Below are 22,646 nucleotides of genomic sequence, written 5' to 3'. Positions count from 1 at the left end.
TTCTAATAGGTCCAAGAGCGTTAAAAAAACAAGCCTGAAGGCTTTGTGTCTTAATGCGAGGAGCATTCGTAATAAGGTGGATGAATTGGCTGCGCAAATAGAGGTAAACGAATATGAATTGATTGGGATTACGGAAACATGGCTCCAGGGTGGCCAAGGCTGGGAACTCAAGATCCAGGGGTATTCAATATTCAGGAAAGATAGGCAAAAAGGAAAGGGAGGTGGGGTAGCATTACTGGTTAAAGAAGGGAGTAACACAATTGTAAGGAAGGATATTAGCTCAGATGAACTGGAATCTGTATGGGTAGAACTGAGAAATACCAAGGGGCAGAAAACGTTAGTGGAAGTTGTATACAGACACCCAAACAGTAATGAGGAGGTTGGGGACGGCATTAAAAGGGAAATTAGAGAAGCGTGCAATAAGGGCACAGCAGTCATCATGGGTGACTTGAATCTACATATAGATTGGGCTAACCAAATTAGTAACAATACTGTGGAGGAGGAATTCCTGGAGTGTTTAAGGGATGGTTTCCTGGACCAATATGTCAAGGAACCAACCAGCGATCAGGCCCTCTTAGACTGGGTATTATGTAACGAGAAAGGATTAATTAGCAATCTTGTTGTACGAGCCCCTTGGGTCGGAGCAATCATAATATGATCAAATTCTTCATTAAGATGGAGAATGAAGTAGTCGAATCAGAGACTAGGGTCTTAAATTTAAATAAAGGAAACAACGATGGTCTGAGGCGCGAGTTGGGTAGGATTGATTGGGGAATGTCACTCAAAGGGTTGGCGGTGGATAGGCAATGGCAAACATTCAAAGACCGCATGGATGAACTACAGAATTTGTTCATCCCAGTTTGGCATAAAAATAAAACAAAAAAGGTGACTCAACCGTGGTTAACAAGGGAAATTAGGGATAGCATAAGATCCAAGGAGAAGATATATAAATTGGCCAGAAAAAGCAGTAAACCTGAGGATTGGGAGCAGTTTAGGATTCAACAAAGGAGGACAAAGGGATTAATTAAGAAAGGGAAAATAGAATATGAGAGTAAGCTTGCAGGGAACATAAAAACTGACTGTAAAAGTAAAAGCTTTTATAGATATGTGAAGAGAAAAAGATTGGTGAAGTCAAGCGTAGGTCCCTTGCAGTCAGAATCAGGGGAATTTATAATGGGGAACAAAGAAATGGCTGACCAATTAAATACATATTTTGGTTCTGTCTTCACAAAGGAGGACACAAATAACCTCCCAGAGATGTCGGGAAACATAGGTTCTGATGAAAGGGAGGAACTGAAAGAAATCAGTATTTGTAGGGAAATGGTGTTAGGGAAATTGATGTGATTGAAGGCCGATAAATCCCCAGGGCCTGATAATCTACATCCTAGGGTACTTAAGGAAGTGGCCCTAGAAATAGTTGATGCTTTGCTGATCATCTTCCAGCATTCGATGGAATCTGGAACAGTACCCATGGATTGGAGGGTAGCTAATGTTACCCCACTATTCAAAAAAGGTGGTAGAGAGAAAATGGGGAATTACAGACCGGTAAGCCTGACATCGGTAGTGGGGAAAATGCTGGAGTCCATTATAAAAGATGTAATAGCAGAGCACTTGGAAAACAGTGACAGGATCGGACAAAGTCAACATGGATTTACAAAAGGTAAATCGTGCTTGACTAATCTACTGGAACTTTTTGAGGATGTAACTGGTAAAATAGATAAGGGAGAACCAGTGGATGTGGTGTATTTGGACTTTCAGAAGGCTTTTGATAAGGTCCCGCATAAGAGATTAGCGTGTAAAGTTAAGGCACATGGGATTGGGGGCAAGGTATTGACTTGGATAGAGAACTGGTTGGCAGACAGAAAGCAAAGAGTTGGAAAAAACGGCTCTTTTTCCGAGTGGCAAGCAGTGACTAGTGGGGTACCGCTGGGATCGGTCCTTGGGCCCCAGCTATTCACAATATATATTAATGATCCAGACAAGGGAACTAGATGCAATATCTCCAAATTTGCAGACGACACAAAGCTGGGTGGGCGTGTGTGCTGTGAGGAGGATGCCGAGAAACTCCAGGATGATTTGGACAGGTTGGGTGATTGGGCAAAAGCATGGCAGATGCAATATAATGTGGATAAATGTGAGGTTATCCACTTTGGTGGCAAAAACAGGAAGGCAGATTATTATCTGAATGGCAATAGATTGGGAGAAGGGGAAGTGCAACGAGACCTGGGTGTCCTTGTGCACCAGTCGCTGAAGGTAAGCATGCAGGTGCAGCAGGCGGTTAAGAAGGCAAATGGCATGTTGGCCTTCGTAGTGAGAGGGTTTGAGTACAGGAACAAGGATGTCTTGCTGCAGTTATACAGGGCCTTGGTGAGACCACATCTTGAGTATTGTGTGCAGTTTTGGTCGCCTTATCTGAGGAAGGATGTTCTTGCCATGGAAGGAGTTCAGCGAAGATTCACCAGGCTGATACCTGGGATGGCAGGAATGACATATGAGGAGAGATTGGGTCGATTGGGCTTGTACTCGCTGGAATTTAGAAGAATGAGAGGGGATCTCATTGAAACTTATAAAATTCTGACAGGACTGGACAGACTAGATGCAGGAAGGATGTTCCCGATGGTCGCGGAGTCCAGAACCAGGCGTCACAGTCTAAGGATAAGGGGTAGGCCATTTAGGACAAAAATGAGGAGGAATTTCTTCACTCAGAGAGTGGTGAACCTGTGTAATTCTCTACCACAGAAGGCAGTAGAGGCCAATACATTAAATATATTCAAGAAGGAGTTGGATATATTTCTTAAGGCTAAAGGGATCAAGGGGTATGGGGGGAAAGCAGGGACCGGGTACTGAATTTGGATGATCAGCCATGATCGCATTGAATGGTGGAGCAGGCTCGAGGGGCCGAATGGCCTACTCCTGCTCCTATCTTCTATGTTTCTATGTCGTTCAGAAAGAGGAGGGGTCAGACAGAGGAGAAATGCAAAGCAGACGAAGATGGGTTTAGAGTGCATGTGTGTAAATGCACAGAGCGCAATAAATAAGGTTGGTAAACTGCAGGCACAAGTTACCACATGGGGTTATGATATAGTAGCAATAATGGAGACCTGGCTCAAAGAAGGGCAGGAATGGGAACTTAACATTCCTGGCTAGAATGTATTCAGGAGGAATAGGAAAGGAAAAAAAAGGAGGGGGTGGCAGTATTGATTAAATATACTGCTTCCGCACCAGAACGAGATAACGTGCTTGAGGATTCAAAGACAGAATCTATTTGGATAGAATTAAAGAACAGAAGAGGAGCTATTACACTGCTGGGTGTATACTATAGATCACCAAATAGTGGGAAGGAGATAGAGGAGCAAACCTGCAAGCAAATTTCAGAAAGATGTAAAAACAACAGAGTCGTGATAGAGGGACTTCAATGATCCTAATAAAGACTGGAGGAAAACAGCGTAAAGAGCAAAGCGGGGGAGGAATTCTTGAAATGTGTACAGGAGAATTTTCTTGATCAGTGTGTTTCCAGCCCAACGAGGAAGGAAGCAGCGCTGGATCCAGCTCTGGGGAATGAAATGAGGCAAGTGGAGCATGTTTCAGTGGGAGAGTATTTGGGCAACAGTAGTCACAATATCATTAGGTTTAGAGTAGTTATGGAAAGGGACAAGGAACAATCAAAGGTGAAGATACTTAACTAGAAAAGGGCTAACTTCAGTGAGTTGAAAAGTGATCTGGTCCAGGTGGATTAGAAACAAAGATTGGAAGGTAAAAGAGTAAATGAGCAATGGGAGGCCTTCAAAGAGGAGATGGTTCGGGTACCGACTAGGCACATGCCTATGAGGGGGAAAGGAAGGGCATCCAAAGCTAGAGCTCCCTGGATGACTAAAGATATGGAGATTAAAATTAAATAGAAAATGGAGGCTTATGATGTCAGATTCATAATACATTAGAGAATCAAACAGAATACAGAAATTGTGGAGGAGAACTGAAAAAAGAAATAAGAGGGGCAAAGAGAGCATATAAGAATAGATTAGCGGGTTACATAAAAGGGAACATTAAAATCTTTTATAAACATATAAAGAATAAAAGAATAGTCAAAAAAAGGGTGGGACCAAAGAGGAGATCTTCTTGTGGAGGCAGAGGGCATGGCTGAGGTACTAATGAGTACTTTACATCTGTCTTCACAAAATAAGAGGATGTTGCCAATGTCACAGTAAAGGAGGAGGTAGTAGAGAAATTGTATAGGATAAAAATAGATAAAGGCCGTGATTTTGTCAATGGATGTGGGTTGGGAGCAGGTCAGGTGGTTTCCGGCTTCCAGTCCCGCCCACAACTGCATCCAGCCCACGGACATGATTTTACGTTAATTGACCTTGTTAAGCCCGCCCTGCAGGCTTGCTGGACAATTAAGAGGAAGTCGGTCAGATGACGTCATTTGATGACGCGTCATCTGCTGGTTTTCTTAAAGGGACCACGCACAATTTTTTTTGACAGCTGATTTCTCAGTGTTTGACAGCATTGAGGTGCTGTAAACACTGGCAATCACTATACAACGGTGAGCTTTTGCACCCAGGCTCTCCAGTGACTCCCTCCATAGGCTAGAATAGATGGCAGCTACAGGTGAGGTGACAGAAGCGATCTGTCACTGGTGAGAGAGGTTCTCCCAATGAGGTGGCACTAGACATCGATTTCAAAATTTGTTACCTAAAGAAATGTGTAAATGCATTAAAAATGTATTTCCCAACATTGTCTTACCTCTGAAACTCACCAGTGCACCATTGGATCTTTCACACCACTTCTGCAGCGGTCATCAATCCAGAAACATTACAGCAGACTCACAACACGCCACACTTACCTGGCGTGGTGTCCGGACGTCAGGATACCCGAGGCAGAAGCAGCAAAATTAAAAAATAGCCAGTCAACTACTATTAACTACCTGTTAACAGGCAGGTAATTGGCTTTAATCCTCTTCCCGCCGCTAGGTATCGAGTCCATGTGCAAATCGGGGACCCGACACTTGGGAAAATTGTTTGGAGGCGGGTTGACGGCGGGATCAGAACCCGTCGTCAATCAAAACGATTTTAACCTTTGACCCGCCTCCAAACCCGCCCTCTCAGTGCCGATAAAATCGCGGCCAAAGAGGAGGTACTTGAAAGGTTGGCAGTGCTCAAAGTAGAAAAGTCACCCAGTCCAGATGGGATGCATCCTATGTTGCTGAGGGAAATAAGGATGGAAATAGTGGAGGGTCTGGTCACAATCTTCTAATCCTTCTCAGATATGGGAGTGGTGCCAGAGGACTGCAGGACTGCAAATATTACAACCTTGTTCAAAAAAGGGGAGAGGGATAAACCCGGTCACTATAGGTCAGTGAGCCTCACGTTGGTCGTGGGGAAACCTTTAGAGACAATAGTGTGGAACAAAATTAGTTGTTACTTGGAAAGACACGAGTTGATAAATGACAGCTAACACGGATTTGTTAAAAGGGTCAGTAACTAGAGGACAGAGATTTAAGGCAATTGGAAAAGAACCAGAGGGGAGATGAGAATTTTTTTTACGCAGCGAGTTGTAGTGATTAGGAATGCACTGCCTGAAAGGGCGGTGGAAGCAAATTCAATAGTAAATTTCAAAAGGGAATTGGATAAATACATGAAAAGGAAAACAATTGCAGAGCTATGGGGAAAGAGCAGGGGAGTGGGACTAATTGGAGAGCTCTTTCAAAGAGCCGGCACAGGCACGATGGTCCAAATGGCTTCCTTCTGTGCTGTATGATTCTAACTTCAATAAGAATTACGATACTAATGTATTAAAGCAGAATTGTATGATGCACAACATGCACTTTGGATGCAGGACAGGGCATGATTATTTGATAAGTATCCAAACACAAACTATATAGGTATGTGTGGTATCTAGCAAAGTAACAAAAGCAAAATTCAATCCATTAAATGGAATTCCTGAGATTGACATGCTTACCTCCACATCATTTATTTTTTGGAGACAGAAATGGTTGAGCCTGAAGAGGACATAGTATTTCCAGAGGCTGAAGTTCACCACTGGGTTCCCCTGAGAACTAACAGTGAGCTGGTCTAACCGGCGGCCCAGTGCCAGAGCATTAAACTGCTGCAATTTGTGAAGATTCGTATCACAGAACTTGAAGTGCTGTCAAAACAATTATAAAACAAGTATGCTGGATGCAAATCTAGGCACAAGATCACTAAGCCCAACTTTTTCATCGAGCTAATTGTCATTACAAAGAAAATGCATTAACGTTGAAGGATCAGTATTAAGCAAGACACCCATTCCCAGCAAAATCTGTACCAAAAATTGAGTGATGTAATTAACAAGTTATCACAGAACAAAATTGTTAAAAACTAATAAGCAACCAGTGACAACTTTTTGAAGGAATCCTACGGTTTTGATTATGTGTTATTTCCAAACTGATTGATTGACATGGTACTGTGTGTCACAGCATGGTAAGAGCCATAGATCATCAGGAGGTGAGACTGAACTCACCATCTCCCAAAGCTGACTTGTAGTGAAATTAAAAATTAAAATGCTGGAAACACTCAGCAGATCAGGCAGCATCTGTGGCGGAAGGAAAAAGGTTAACGTTTCAGGTCTTGTGACAACTAGTTCTGACCAAGGGTCACAAGACCAGAAACGTTAACCTTTTTACAATCTCTGCCTGATGCCGCCTGATCTGCTGAGTGTTTCCAGCATGTTTGATTATTAATTCAGATTTTCAGCGTCTGCAGTTTTTTGCTTTTTAACTTGTAGCATATGGGGTCCAGAGAGAAGCCAGTACTTGTCCAGAGAAGCCAGTGCTTGCCCCCAGAGAGAGGCCAGTGCTTGCCCCCAGAGAAGCCAGTGCTTGTTCTCAGAGAGGTGTTAAAATGGAGAAATCACCCTGAGCTATTCCCCTGTCAAGAGGCCTGACTCTTCTCAATGAGACCATTTCAGTGCCACTCTGAGCTACTCTCATTTAGACCCACGCCCACAAGCACTCTTTAGGGACCATCTCTTAGCACTGCTTTGAGGTGCTGCCCTGACAGACCCCTAGCGCCTACCTCCTTGAGATGTCAGCCTGAGCCACTATCAGGGGGAGCAGCTTCTAACATTGTCCTAAACGACTCTCCCAGAGACCAGTTAATTGCAGTTAGGCTACTAAAAGTTACTTTATAACCCACTGTAATCTCACAGGATTATATAACAAACTGTACAATGTGAGTCCAAGCTCTAACACGTGTTAGGGTTTGGAAGACAGAATAAACCATCAAAAGTGAGTATATGTAACATTACTGAGCGCTTTCCCAGGTACTGTTTTGGTTACTACACAGTGCACAGATACTTTTCCCCATTTAGGTTAGCTGTTGAAGTCTGCATCTTCTGTCATCACTGTTAACTTTTCCTTACTGGTACAATTGTGCCATTAAGGTTTGCCAGTGCCCTGGCACTTTTCCCGACACCACTAAAAGATGATTATCTGGTCATTATCACATTGCTGTTTGTGGGATCTTGCTGTGTGCAAATTGTATGCCACATTTCCTACATTACCAGAGTGACTACACTTCAAAAAAAAGTACTTCATTGGCTGTACAACGCTTTGGGATGTCAGGAGGTCGTGAAAGGTGCTATATAAATGCAACTCTTTCTTTCTCTATAGGGAAGTGATTTGACTTCTGTTTTGCTAAGGTGTGCGATTTAAGCAGCTGTGGGTTTACTCCCAATGCAGGTTTCCTAAACATGATGCAACAATGGAGAAGCTGAACAGCCTCAGGAATGTTTATTATAAATGAGAGTTCTTTTGATAACTTAAGCCATATGAAGAATCCATTTGCTCAATCTAAGAAGTATTCTGCTGAATAAGCAGAAAGCTGCATTTATTAAACTGAGGTTAAAAAAATCAGCAGCTACAAAAGAAGATTCCATTAAAGTGTCAGAGCCCCATGTTTCACTCTCTATTAGAAAGTGCTTTGTGTCAGTAAAGTAAGTAATACTGACTGGGATCAGGAACTCACGTGGGAGTGAAGAGGAAAGTGCCCCCCTTCCTAGTGGTGTACTGCACCATTCTAGTATACTTCACCCCTCCTCTATGCAAAGTCGCCACTGTACTGTTTAGTAAATATAATTTCTGATTTCTTCAGCTCACCTCTACAGCTGCCTGCTTGGAATCTGGCTCAGTCTAGAATCTTTGATTTATACTTTAACCATCAGAAATGAGAAAAATATATAGCCACCTGTGGGTACATTCAAAGCAGAACTTAACCATCAAACTCTAACTGCTGGATATTTCAAATTTAAAACATGGGTACTCCATTGCCAGGTTCAAGGATTAGATGGTATGGGCTAGCATCCCACTTTGTCACGACAATATGCCACTCTCATTCATTAACCTTTCCCTTATACCAAGCTGGAAAATGGGTAAGGAGCTATGAATTCCATGGTTCTACTCCTGTCAGTCAGCAGACACACACACTGCATTTTTCAGATGACTTGGCCTACTCCAAACTCTGGATCAGAAGTGGGGTACGTACAATATTAATCAATAGTGCATAACACATCCAATAATGGAACACTGCTTACTGAAACAAGGGCTGGACTTATGGTGGGAGGTAGTTATAGGATGGGTTTAGACACGTGTCATGGTGCACAATGAATTCTCAGGTGGCGTGTCAGCCTTTGCTGAGAGTTTCCACAACACTGAGTGACCACAACACTGAGTGACCCCACTGCTGAGAGTGACCACAACACTGAATGACCCCACTGCTGAGTGACCACAACACTGAGTGACCCCACTGCTGAGTGACCACAACACTGAGTGACCCCACTGCTGAGAGTGACCACAACACTGAGTGACCCCACTGCTTAGAGTGACCACAACACTGAGTGATCCCACTGCTGAGTGACCACAACACTGAGTGACCCCACTGCTGAGAGTGACCACAACACTGAGTGACCCCACTGCTGAGTGACCACAACACTGAGTGACCCCACTGCTGAGTGACCACAACACTGAGTGACCCCAATACTGAGAGTGACCACAACACTGAGTGACCCCACTGCTGAGTGACCACAACACAGAGTGACCCCACTGCTGAGAGTGACCACAACACTGAGTGACCCCACTGCTGAGTGACCACAACACTGAGTGACCCCAATACTGAGAGTGACCACAACACTGAGTGACCCCACTGCTAAGTGACCACAACTGCTGAGTGACCACAACACTGAGAGTGACCACACTGAGAGTGACCACAACACTGAGTGACCCCACTGCTGAGTGACCACAACACTGAGTGACCCCAATACTGAGAGTGACCACAACACTGAGTGACCCCACTGCTGAGTGACCACAACACTGAGTGACCCCACTGCTGAGTGACCACAACACTGAGTGACCCCAATACTGAGAGTGACCACAACACTGAGTGACCCCAATACTGAGAGTGATCACAACACTGAGTGACCCCACTGCTGAGTGACCACAACACTGAGTGACCCCAATACTGAGAGTGACCACAACACTGAGTGACCCCACTGCTGAGTGACCCCACTGCTGAGAGTTTCCACAACACTGAGTGACCCCACTGCTGAGTGACCACAACACTGAGTGACCCCACTGCTGAGAGTTTCCACAACACTGAGTGACCCCACTGCTGAGTGACCACAACACGGAGTGACCCCACTGCTGAGTGACCCCACTGCTGAGAGTGACCACAACACGGAGTGATCCCACTGCTGAGAGTGACCACAACACTGAGTGACCCCACTGCTGAGTGACCACAACACTGAGTGACCCCACTGCTGAGAGTGACCACAACACTGAGTGACCACACTGCTGAGTGACCACAACACTGAGTGATCCCACTGCTAAGTGTGACCAATATTAGTCCAATATAAGTTTCAACCTTAGTCCAAGAACATCTTTTTTCACAATCGAAATTCTAATTCTAAACCCTAATAATTCACCAGGAACCAAGACATCAGTAAAACAAATGTGGAATATTCTTACCAAAATATTTGGAAATTTAATCCTTAATCGTGGTAACACTGTGACAATCTCATCAAAGTCTATGAACATGAAAGAGACAGTTGTGACGGCCCCAGCTGTCTGAACACCCCAGCTGCGGTCCAGGGATTCGAGTGCACCAAACCCGTACAAGTGCAGTGTGTCTCCTTCCAGCTCGGCCAGGTGAGATTCTGCGATGGACAGTCCTTGCACTGCGGAGGTCAGCATCCCGTCAGGAGACCTGCAGACACACACACACAACTCCAATTTCATTATTATTTTCACTTTTATCAATGATTTTTCTCCTCTGAGCTGTGCAAAGGCTTTTTATAAAATGACACCGAGACTTTGGGATCTGTAAAGTTCAGACCTTTGCATCACCACTGTCGTTCATTAATGCAAGCAGTGAACATTATTTTATCTTCATATAAGATGAAAGCTCAATATTAACTGAATAAAAGCAGAATAACTGGAAAAGCACTGTCAACATCCATGGGGCAGTTTAAGGCACAGCCTCACAGCTTGGTGTAATATAAAATTTACTAATGACAAGTACCATCAACCCAGTACAGGGTCTCCGCCAGGGGGACGCAGAACAGTCTCCTGCTCTCCGACAGGGGGACCCAGAACAGTCTCTCCTAGTCTCCGACAGGGAGACCCAGAACAGTCTCTCCAAGTCTGCACCGGGGGACCCAGAACAGTCTCTCCTACTCTCTGCCAGGGGGACCCAGAACAGTCCCTCCTGGTCTCCGGCAGGAAACCCAGAACAGTCCCTCCTGGTCTCCGACAGGAAACCCAGAACAGTCTCTCCTAGTCTCCGACAGGGGACCCATAAAAACATAGGAGATAGGAGCAGCAGTAGGCCATTCGGCCCCTCGAGCCTGCTCCGCCATTCAATGCGATCATGGCTGATCATCCAAATTCAGTACCCGGTCCCTGCTTTCTCCCCATACCCCTTGATCCCTTTAGCCTTAAGAAATATATCCAACTCCTTCTTGAATATATTTAATGAATTGGCCTCTACTGCCTTCTGTGGTAGAGAATTCCACAGGTTCACCACTCTCTGGGTGAAGAAATTCCTCCTCATTTCTGTCCTAAATGGCTTACCCCTTATCCCTGCAGCTGCATGCTTACCTTCAGCGACTGGTGCACAAGGACACCCAGGTTTCGTTGCACTTACCCTTCTCCCAATCTATTGCCATTCAGATAATAATCTGCCTTCCTGTTTTTGCCACCAAAGTGGATAACCTCGCATTTATCCATGTTATATTGCATCTGCCATGCTTCTGCCCAATCACCCAACCTGTCCAAATCATACTGGAGTTTCTCGGCATCCTCCTCACAGCACACACGCCCACCCAGCTTTGTGTCGTCAGCAAATTTGGAGATATTACATCTAGTTCCCTTGTCTAGATCATTAATATATATTGTGAATAGCTGGGGTCCAAGGACCGATCCCTGCGGTACCCCACTAGTCACTGCCTGCCACTCGGAAAAAGACCCGTTTATTCCAACTCTTTGCTTTCTGTTTGCCAACCAGTTCTCTGTCCAAGTCAATACCTTGCCCCCAATCCCATGTGCCTTAACTTTACACGCTAATCTCTTATGCAGGACCTTATTGAAAGCCTTCTGAAAGTCCAAATACACCACATCCACTGGTTCTCCCTTATCTATTTTACCAGTTACATTCTCAAAAAATTCCAGTAGATTAGTCAAGCACGATTTACCATTTGTAAATCCATGTTGACTTTGTCCGATCCTGTCACTGTTTTCCAAGTGCTCTGCTATTACATCTTTTATAATGGACTCTAGCATTTTCCCCATTACCGATGTCAGGCTTACCGGTCTATAATTCCCCGTTTTCTCTCTACCACCTTTTTTGAATAGTGGGGTAACATTAGCTACCCTCCAATCCATGGGAACTGTTCCAGAGTCTATAGAATTTTGGAAGATGACCAGCAATGCATCTACTATTTCTAGGGCCACTTCTGGCTACCCTCCAATCCATGGGTACTGTTCCAGATTCCATTGAATGTTGGAAGATGATCAGCAATGCAGAACAGTCTCCTAGTCTCCGACAGGGGGATCCAGAACAGTCTCTCCTAGTCTCCGACAGAGGGACCCCAGAACAGTCTCTCTTGTTCTCCGCCAGGGGACCCAGAACAGTCTCTCCTAGTCTCCGACGGGGACCCAGAACAGTCTCTCCTAGTATCCGCCAGGGGACCCAGAACTGTCTCTCCTGCTCTCCGACAGAGGGACCCAGAACTCTCTCCTAGTCTCCGCCAGGGGACCCAGAACAGTCTCTCCTGCTCTCCGACAGGGGGACCCAGAACAGTCTCTCCTAGTCTCCGCCAGGGGACCCAGAACAGTCTCTCCTAGTCTCCGACAGGGGGACCCAGAACAGTCTTTCCTGCTCTCCGCCAGGGGACCCAGAACAGTCTCCTGTGGAATTCCCCAATCACTGCCTCCATTCACAGCATTCTTTGCCATATCACATTCTGCTTCCTATCCAAAGCTTTAAATATAAACTTAAATCTTATCATATTCAATACTTCGAAGGCTTTTCTGGGGCTACACCAAAACCTTATACAGTAGCTTCCAAATGAAAAACATGGGACAGCTGCCAGCATGGTCTTTGTTTTGTTCATGATTAAATTATTTCTATTGTTTTGTTTAATGGCGCTCACCGTTATTAGTGCGTAAATCGTCCAGTAACTTGTGGTGAGAAAGAAATACCCCGTGAATTGCTGTTAGCCTTGCGAAAACGGCATCACGCACTAACCCTTGCCGTGAGTTTCATGAAGTTGCTAAATTTGAAAATTAATTGCTTATTAAACTTGCTGCAGAAAGTTAGGGCTGCTACTTAGCAGCGTTAAGTACCCTTTTAATTATGAGATTTATGTTCCTGCAATGCCAATCAACTTCATCAGCCCAGAAAGGGAAACATTTAATCCGTGGAGTCTCATTCCTACAGGTAGTAAATTGTTGTTAGAGATTTTCTAAATTAATTTTTTTTTTAATGTCTTTTTCTTTGACTTTTTTTCTCTCTTAATCCAATCTTTCTTTCCCGCTCTTTACTTTTATTTCCGTACCTGATTTGACTCTAATTCACCTCCTTCTGTTATTCCTGTTTATTTCTCAATCCTTAAATCTCATTGGCTAAGGAGATACACTGTTGGTCCTGTCGTTCAGCAAGGTCCCAGATACCCCATTGTTCTCGCCACACCGTTATCAGTTCGCACTTCCAGAAATTTACAGGGCAAAGCTTAAGGGTGATGGAAAGTCTAACAGGACATGCCACAAGATGCCCCGCTCCGTCTTGGGACATTTTTCTACGTTAAAGGCACTACATAAATGCAAGTTGTTGTTATCACTGTCAGTAATAGGCTAAGGACAGATCAGATTACAAAATTAACTGCAGACACTGCAAGCCCAGGATGTACCATAATTGTTCTCCACCTTCAATATTCCAATAGATTTTCCTTTAATGTGATTTTCGGGTGGCCAGCTCCAGAATGTGCAGTGCAGCACTGGACCTAACCCTAGAGCGTACAGTGCAGCACTGGATTGGACCCCAAAGCATACAGTGCAGCACTGGATTGGACTCCAGAACATGCAGTGCAGCACTGCATTGGAACCCAGAACATGCAGTGCAGCACCTGATCCAAGTCCAGAACAAATCAATTTTCTTTCTACACGAAGGGCCAAAACAAAATGATGAGTTTTCTTGAGAGGCTGGAATTTGTCACTCCTTACTGTGCTGAGAAGCAGCTGCTGTAGAGATAGATTTACATTTAATATCAATTCATACAACTCCTGAGTGGATGAACTATTACACTTGGCAGTTCCTACTCCAAGTCTCTCAATTTCTGTTCATTTTTAAAACTGTTTCTATTTTCACACGACGAACAGTGCAAAAAGGTTTAACATTAAAAAAAAATGTATATTTGAAACACAAAGCAAAAAATGGTAGATGCTGGTAACACTCAGCAGGTAACTCAGCATCTATAGAATTAACAGATAACTGAAATCTGTTGCAGACATTTATTATGCACCCACCTGTGCCCATCGCTGCAGCCACCTGTACACATTACTGCACCCAAATGTGCCCATCACCCCACTGCAGTGACCCACCTGTACCTATCTCTGCAACCACTGCACTCACTTGGAGAAGTATAGAATCATAGAATGGTTACAGCACAGAAGGTCATTCGGCCCGGCGAACCCGTGCCGGCTCTCTGAAAAAGCACTTCAGCTAGTCCAACACCCCTGCCCTTACCCCGTAGCCCTGCAATTGTTTTCCCTTCAGGTACTTATCCAATTCCGACTGAGTCTGCCTCCACCACCCTTTCAGGCAGTGCATTCCAGATCCTAACTACTCGCTGCGTAAAAAAGTTTTCCTCATGTCGCATTTGGTTCTTTTGCCAATCACCTTGAATCTGTGTCCGCTGGTTCTCGACCCCTCTGCCAATGGGAAGTTTCTCTCTATCTCCACTGTCTAGACCCCTCATGATTTTGAACACCTCTATCAAATCTCCTCTCAACCTTCTCTACTCTAAGGAGAACAACCCCAGCTTCTCTAGTCTATCCACATAACTGAAGTCCCTCATCCCTGGAATCATTCTTGTAAATATTTTCTGCACCCTTCCTAAAGTGCGGTGCCCAGAATTGGACACAATACTCCAGTTGAGGCCGAACCAGTGTTTTATAAAAGCTCATCATAACTTCCTTGCTTTTGTACTCTATGGGCTGGATTTTCATTGAGGCAGGTAGGAGGCGGGACTACAACCCCAAAAGTTGTAGTCCCGCCTCTATCGAGTTGTGGCCAACCCACGCGATTTTGACTTGATTGACCTTGTTGAGCCCACCCAGCGGGCTCAGCAGGCCAATTAAGGGCCACCCGGCAACAGGTGATGTCTTGACAGATGAAATATCAATCTGTGACCTTTTGACAGATGAAATATCAGCGTTTGACAGCTGGTTGAAGCTGTCAAACACTGACAATCTGTACTCCAGGTTAATTCCTTCCTCTCAGGCTGATTTAGAGATCTCTCCGGAACAGAAAGCTGAATGCTGGAACTTTTGACAGCTCGCTTTCTGTGCCGGTGAGATGAGGGGCTCCCGAGACCTGAAGGAAGGAAGGCTGTAAAGGTAAGTACATGTAAGTAAAACTTCTTTAAACACTTTACACACACCAAACACACTTACCTTTGCACTCATGCACCCATCACTCACCTGAACACCGGACATCTCAACCCCTCCAAGCCCTTCATCCCGACGGCCCGCCTCGCTAACTTGGCGTGGTTTGGAGCCGTCGGGAATCCCACATTTCATCAATGAAAATAGGGATTAGTCTAAAAACTGCCTGTTAACTACCTGTTAACAGGCAGTTAATTGGCACTAATCCCCTTCCCGCCTCGGAGAGGCGGGTCCCAGTGTGGGTTGGGTACCCGCCTCCTTTGAAACTGGCATGGAGGCGGGTTGGGGGCGGGATGGGTTCGTGCCCCCCGATTTCGGGATTTTAACCCCCCACACGCCTCCAATCCCGCCTCCACGGCCCAATGAAAATCCTGCCCTATGCCTCTATTTATGAAGCCCAGGATCCTGTATGCTTTTTTAACCGCTTTCTCAACCTGCCCTGCCACCTGCAATGATTTATGCACAGACGCCCCCCAAGTCTCCCTATTCATGCACCCCCATTAGAATTATACCCTTCAGTTTATATTGCCTCTCCTCATTCTTCCTACCAAAATGTATCACTTCGCACTTTTCTGCATTAAATTTCATCTGCCACATGTCTGCCCATTTCACCAGCCTGTCTAGATCTTCTTAAAGTCTATCACTATCCTCCTCACTGTTCACTATACTTCCATTCCCACTCAGACCTCACCGTCCTTGGCCTCTTGTATTGTTCCACGGAAGCTCAACGTAAACTCGAGGAACAGCACCTCATCTTCCGATTAGGCACTTGGCAGCCTTCCGGTCTCAATATCGAGTTCAACAATTTCAGATCATAACCTCGGCCCCTATTTCATTTTCACTTATATTTTTCCACTCCTTTCCTCCCCCCCCCCCTTTCCTTTTGTTTCTCTCTCACACCTGGCAGCTATCTTTTGCCCTGCCAGTACACTTTACACCTAATCCCAGCCTATTACCATCTCGTCTAGCTTCTAATCTCTTTTACTTCTTTTGGTTCTTTTATTCTTTTGTCCGATCGCAGCCCTGCCTTCGATCTAGTTCCTTTTCTCTCCAGTTTTGAAGAAGGGTCAAACCCGAAACGTCAACTCAAATTTCTCTCCACGGATGTTGCCTGACCTGCTGAGTTTTTCCAGCATTTTCTGTTGTTATTTCGGATTTCCAACATCTGCAGTATTTTGCTATCGTACCACTGTATACCTTCCTCCAGTCCAAAAAACAACCGTTTCCTGTCACTTAGCCAATTTCGTATCCATGCTGCCACTGTCCCTTTTATTGCATGGGCTTCAACTTTGCTGGCAAGCCTATTATGTGGCACTTTATCAAACTCCTTTTGGAAGTCTATATACACCAAGTCAACCGTATTGCCTTCATCAACCCTTTCTGTTACCTCATCAAAAAACTCAAAAGCCGTGCTGGCTTTCCTTAATTAATCCACACTTGTCCAAGTGACTGTTAACTTTGCCCCTGATTATCGTTTCCTAAAGCTTCCCCACTACTGAGGTTAAACTGATTGGCTTGTAGTTGCTGGGTTTATCCTTACACCCTTTTTTGAACAAGGGTGTAACATTTGCAATTCTCCAGTCCTCTGGCACCACTCCCGTATCTAAGGAGGGTTGGAAGATTATGGCAAGTACCTCAGTGATTTCCTCCTTAACCTCCCTCAGCGTCCTAGGATGCATCCCATCCAGTGGGTGACTTATCAACTTTAAGTTCAGACAGCTTTTCTAGTACCTCCTCTTTATCAATTTTTATCTCATCCAGTATCTCCACTACCTCCTTTTTCACTATGACTTTGGCAGCATCTTCTTCCTTGGTGAAGTCAGATGCAAAGTACTCATTCAGTACCTCAATCATGCCTGCTGCCTCCATGCGTAGGTCTCCTTTTTGGTCCCTAATCAGCCCCACCCCTCCTCTTACTACTTATTTATATGCTTATAGAAGACTTTTGAACTCCCTTTTATGTTAGCTGCCAATCTATTCTCATACTCTCTCTTTGCTCTTATTTTCTTTTTCACTTCCCCTCTGAACTTTCTATATTCAGCCTGATTCTCACTTGTATTCTCAACCTGATATCTTCATATGCGCTCTTTTTCTGCTTCATCTTACTCTCTATCGCTTTCGTCATCCAGGGAGATCTGGCTTTAGTTGCCCTACCTTTTGCCCTTGTGGGAATGTACCTTGATTACAGTTTTGCCTGCCAATCACAGAATCACAGAAACCCCACAGTGCAGATAGAGGCCATTTCGGCCCATCGAGCCTGCACCGACACATATCCCACCCGATCCCCGTAACCCCTACACCAACACATATCCCACCCTATCCCTGTAACCCCACGTATTTAATCCCCCTAACACTAAGGGTCAATTTATCATAGCCAATCAACCTAATCTTTGATTCCAATTTACCCGGGCCAGATCTGTTCTCAGCCCACTGAAATTTGCCTTCTTCCAATTAAGTATTTTTACTCTACATTGCTCTCTGTCCTTTTCCATAGCTAACCTAAACCTTATGATACTATGATCACTGTTCCCTAAATGTTCCCCTACTGTCACTTGCTCCACTTGACCCACCTCGTTCCCCAGAATCAGATTCTCGTTGGTGCCAGCAGCGAGAGCGGCCCTGGGTGGAGACTGAGGGCAGAGACTGAGGATTTAAAGAGGCGGGGAGAGAGAGCGGCCCAGACTCACCGGCAGCAGAGGCAGCGAGAGCGGCCCTGGGTAGAGACTGAGTGCAGTGACCGAGGATTTAAAGAACAGGGAGAGAGAGAGAGAGCGGGCCAGACTCCCCAGCGGCAGCAGCGAGAGCGGCCCTGGGTGGAGACTGAGCGCAGAGACTGAGTGCGGTTTAAACAGAGTGCTGCGAGTTGGGTGAGTCAGGGAGTTAGGTGAGGAGTGGAAGGAGGAGCTCCCTTGCTTCACCTTTGTTTTTCCTAACTTTTCACCCTGTAGGAATTGGTTCTTACTTTACAGCAAGGAAAGAGTCCGAGAGCGGGAGCAGTCCAACAACAACTGCAAAACGGCTAAAGTGACGTCACAACCAGGGAAGGAGCTGATTGGTAAGTAGGACCTAGTGAGTATTTCTACAATCCAGTCGTTAAAGTCAAAGTAAGGTCTCTAGTTTAGAATAAGTAGTGTTTAAAGGGAAGTAAGGTCCCTAGTGTATTTAATATTCTTCAATTTAAAGGAAGTAAAGGGAGTAAATTAAGGGTAGGACATGGCAGGGCAGCTCGGCTGCGTGGAGTGCTCCTCCTGTGCGATGTGGGAAGTCAGGGACACTTTAAGTGTCCAGGGTGAACACATGTGCAGGAAGTGTCTCCAGCTGCAGCTACTCGGAATCCGCATTTCGGAGCTGGAGCTGTGGCTGGAGTCACTGTGGAGCATCCGCGAAGCTGAAATTCTTCATGGATAGCACGTTTAACGAGGTGGTCACACCGCAGGTAAAGAGTGCACAGGCAAACAGGAAATGGGTGACCGCCAGACAGAGTAAAAGAACCAGGAAGGTAGTGCAAGAGTCCCCTGGGTCCATCTCCCTCTCCAACAGATTTTCCATTTTGGATACTGCTGGGGAAGTGGTTTCTCAGGGGAATGCAGCAAGAGCCAAGTCCGTGGCACTATGAGTGGCTCAGCTGAACAGGAGGGGAGGAAAAAGAGTGGGAGAGCAATAAAGATAGGGGATTCTATCATAAGGGGAACAGATAGACGTTTCTGTGGCCGCAGACGTGACTCCAGAATGGTATGTTGCCTCCCTGGTGCCAGGGTCAAGGATGTCACTGAACGGCTGCAGGGCATTCTGAAGGGGGAGGGCGAACAGTCAGAAGTCGTGGTTCACATTGGTACCAACGACATGGGTAGAAAGAGGGCTGAGGTCCTGCAACAAGAATTTAGGGAGCTAGGTAGCAGATTAAAAAGCAGGACCTCAAAAGGTTGTAATCTCTGGATTACTCCCGGTGCCACATGCTAGTGAGTATAGGAGTTGGAGGATAGAGCAGATGAATGTGTGGCTAAAGAGCTGGTGCAGGAGGGAGGGCTTTAGTTTCCTGGATCACTGGGTCTGCTTCTGGGGAAGGTGGGACCTGTACAAGTCGGACGGGTTGCACCTGAACCGGAACGGGACCAACATCCTTGCGGGGAGGTTTGCTAGTACTGATACGGAGTGGAGCTATAGTAGGGGGTGATGCACAGCCAAATATAGAGGAAAAAACAAGTCAGCCTGGAAGGCAGAGCAAATATGTAATGGCACAAGGGAGTATGGCAAGGCTGGTTGGCATTTATTTTAATGCAAGGAGTCTTGCGAGTAAGGCAGATGAATTGAAGGTGTTGATGAACACATGGGAGTATGATATTGTTGCTATCACAGAGACATGGTTGAGGGAGGGGCAGGACTGGCAGCTCAATATTCCGGGGTATAGAATCTTCAGGCAAGACAGGGGGGGCTGTAAAAGAGGAGGGGGTGTCGCAATATTAATCAAGGAGTCAATTACTGCTGTAAGGAGGGATGATATCTTAGTAGGTTCCTCCAATGAGGCCATGTGGGTAGAACATAAAAACAAAAAGGGGGCAAACACTTTGCTGGGAGTGTACTACAGGCCCCCAAACAGTCACGGGGAGATAGAGGAACAGATATGTAAGCAAATCTCAGAGAAGTGTAGAAATAATAGGGTAATAATGGCAGGGGATTTCAACTTCCCCAATATTAACTGGGATAATCAGAGTGTGAAAGGCTTAGAGGGTGCGGAATTCTTAAAGTGCATCCAGGAGAGCTTTTTGAGCCAGCATGTAGAAAGTCCTACAAGAGAGGGGGAGGTACTGGACCTAATTCTAGGAAATGTAGCCGGGCAAGTGGTAGATGTGTCAGTAGGAGAGCATTTTGGTGACAGTGACCATAATTCGGTGAGATTTAAGGTAGTCACTGAAACGGACAAAGATGGACTGGAAATAAAGGTTCTAAATTGGGGGAAGGCCAATTTTAATATAAGGCAGGATCTGGCCAAAATGGACTGGGATCAGCTACTTGTCGGAAAATCCACATCAGAGCAATGGGAGTCTTTCAGAAAGGAAATAGAGAGAGTACAACGCCAACATGTTCCCGTAAAGGTCAAGGGTGGGACCAACAAGTCCAAGGAACCCTGGATGTCAAGGGATATACAAGAATGGATTAGGAAAAAAAGGGAGGTTTTTGGCAGATACAAAGGACTAAAAACAGTGGAAGCCCTAGAGGATTATAGAAAGTGCAGGGGGGTACTTAAAAAATAAATTAGGAGAGCGAAGAGGGGGCATGAAAAAACACTGGCGGGCAAAATAAAGGAAAATCCCAAGGTGTTTTATAAGTATATTAAGGGCACGAGAATAACCAGGGAAAGAGTAGGGCCTATTAGGGACCAAAGTGGCAATCTGTGTGTAGAGCCAGAAGATGTAGGTTTTAAATGAATATTTTGCATCTGTGTTCACTATGGAGAAGGGTGATGTAGGCATAGAAATCAGGCAGGGGGATTGTGATATACTTGAACAAATTAGTATTGAGAGGGAGGAGGTACTAGCGGGCTTAAAAGTGGATAAATCCCCAGGCTGCTGTGTGAGGCAAGGGAGGAGATTGCAGGGGCTCTGACACAAATTTTCTGAACCTCTCTGGCCACAGGGGAGGTGCCAGAGGACTGGCGAACAGCTAACATAGTACCATTGTTCAAGAAGGGTAGTAGGGATAAACCAGGGAATTACAGGCCAGTGAGCCTAACATCAGTGGTAGGGAAATTATTGGAAAAAATTCTGAGGGACAGAATTAGTCTCCACTTGGAGAGGCAGGGCTTAATCAGGGATAGGCAGCATGGCTTTGTCAGGGGGAGATCATGTCTGACCAATTTGATTGAATTTTTTGAGGGGGGTGACCAGGTGTGTAGATGAGGGTAGTGCAGTTGATGTAGTCTACATGGACTTCAGTAAGGCTTTGGACAAAGTCCCACATGGGAGACTGGTCAAGAAGATAAGAGCCCATGGGATCCAGGGCAATTTGGCACATTGGATCCAAAATTGGCTTAGTGGCAGGAGGCAGAGGGTGATGGTCGAAGTTTGTTTTTGTGACTGGAAGCCTGTGTCCAGTGATGTACCGCAGGGATCGGTGCTGGGTTCTTTGCTGTTTGTAGTGTACATGAATGATTTAGATATGAATGTAGGAGGTATGATCAGTAAGTTCGCAGATGACACGAAAATTGGTGGGGTGATAAATAGCGGGGAGGGAAGCCTCAGGCTACAGGACAATATAGACAGGATGGTTAGATGGGCAGAGCAGTAGCAAATGGAATTTAACCCTGAAAAGTGTGAGGTGATGCATTCTGGGAGGGCAAGGGAATACACAATGAATGGTAGGATCCTAGGAAGGACAGAGGATCAAAGGGACCTTGGTGTGCATGTACATAGATCCCTGAAGGCAGCAGGACAGGTAGATAAGGTGGTTAAAAAGGCATATGAGATACTTGCCTTCATTAGCCGAGGCATAGAATATAAGAGCAGGGAGGTTATGATGGAGCTGTATAAAACGCTAGTTAGGCCACAGCTGGAATACTGTGTGCAGTTCTGGTCACCACACTATAGGAGGGATGTGATTGCATTGGAGAGGGTGCAGAGGAGATTCACCAGGATGTTACCTGGGCTGGAGCGCTTCAGCTATGAAGAGAGACTGGATAGGCTGGGGTTGTTTTCCTTAGAGCAGAGAAGGCTGAGGGGGGACCTGATTGAGGTGTACAAAATTATGAGGGGCATAGATAGGGTAGAGAGAAAGGAACTTTTCCCCTTAGTAGAAGGGTCAATAACCAGGGGGCATATTTCAAGGTAAGGGGCAGGAGGTTTAGAGGGGATTTGAGGAAAAACTTTTTCACCCAGAGGGTGGTTGGAATCTGGAACTCACTGCCTGAAAGGGTGGTAGAGGCAGGAACCCTCACAACATTCAAGAAGCATTTAGATGAGCACTTGAAACGCCATAGCATACAAGGCTACGGATCAAGTGCTGGAAAATGGGATTAGAATAGACAGGGCTTGATGGCCGGCGCGGACACGATGGGCTGAAGGGCCTCTTTCTGTGTTGTATGACTCTATGGCCTAGAAAGTCGGTTTAGCCGCGTTTGGGGCGCTAGTCCTGGCGATGCGCAAAGTTTAGCGCGAGGCGCAATTTAGCACCACCTAGCGCGATATTGGGTTGCAGCGCCTCTAAAAGTGATTGCGGTGCTAAATCAGGCGCTGCACGCTACTCTTAAGGCGCTAACCCGGCGGCGCAACCCAATTTCGCAGCGGCAGGGCGCAACGAGGGAGCTGTCAATAATCACTTTCCCTGAGACACAGTGGCGCCAGCCAGCTCTTAAAGGGGCAGGTCAATTGGCATCACCAGACTCACTCACTGCCTTGTAGGCCTTCAAAGCGGTGGGAGCCTACCTGTGGCGCACCAGCCTAGCAAGACATGGAAAGGG

General features: G+C 45.7%; 1 protein-coding gene across 7 annotated transcripts in view; it reads right to left on the bottom strand.

Moving 5' to 3' along the window:
- Positions 1-22,646, bottom strand: part of lrrc49 (leucine rich repeat containing 49) — a 423,652-nt gene that overhangs the window by 46,523 nt on the left and 354,483 nt on the right. For all 7 annotated transcript variants that reach the window (XR_015074388.1, XM_085972505.1, XM_085972503.1 and 4 more), the window contains 2 exons: positions 9,998-10,235; positions 5,959-6,144 (listed from right to left, as the gene is read on the bottom strand). Coding sequence is in view for 6 of the 7 variants with exons in the window: in XM_085972505.1 (XP_085828631.1) it covers positions 5,959-6,144; positions 9,998-10,235 (424 nt within the window). In the remaining variant the exon portion in view is untranslated. The remainder of the gene's footprint in view (positions 1-5,958; positions 6,145-9,997; positions 10,236-22,646) is intronic.

This window comes from Somniosus microcephalus, chromosome 32, assembly GCF_052327205.1.
Source record: "Somniosus microcephalus isolate GS21.2 chromosome 32, FLI_Smic_1.0, whole genome shotgun sequence".
Lineage (NCBI taxonomy): Eukaryota > Metazoa > Chordata > Chondrichthyes > Squaliformes > Somniosidae > Somniosus > Somniosus microcephalus.
Note: the sequence above shows the minus strand (reverse complement) of the source record. Positions and strands in the feature narration are given on the sequence as shown.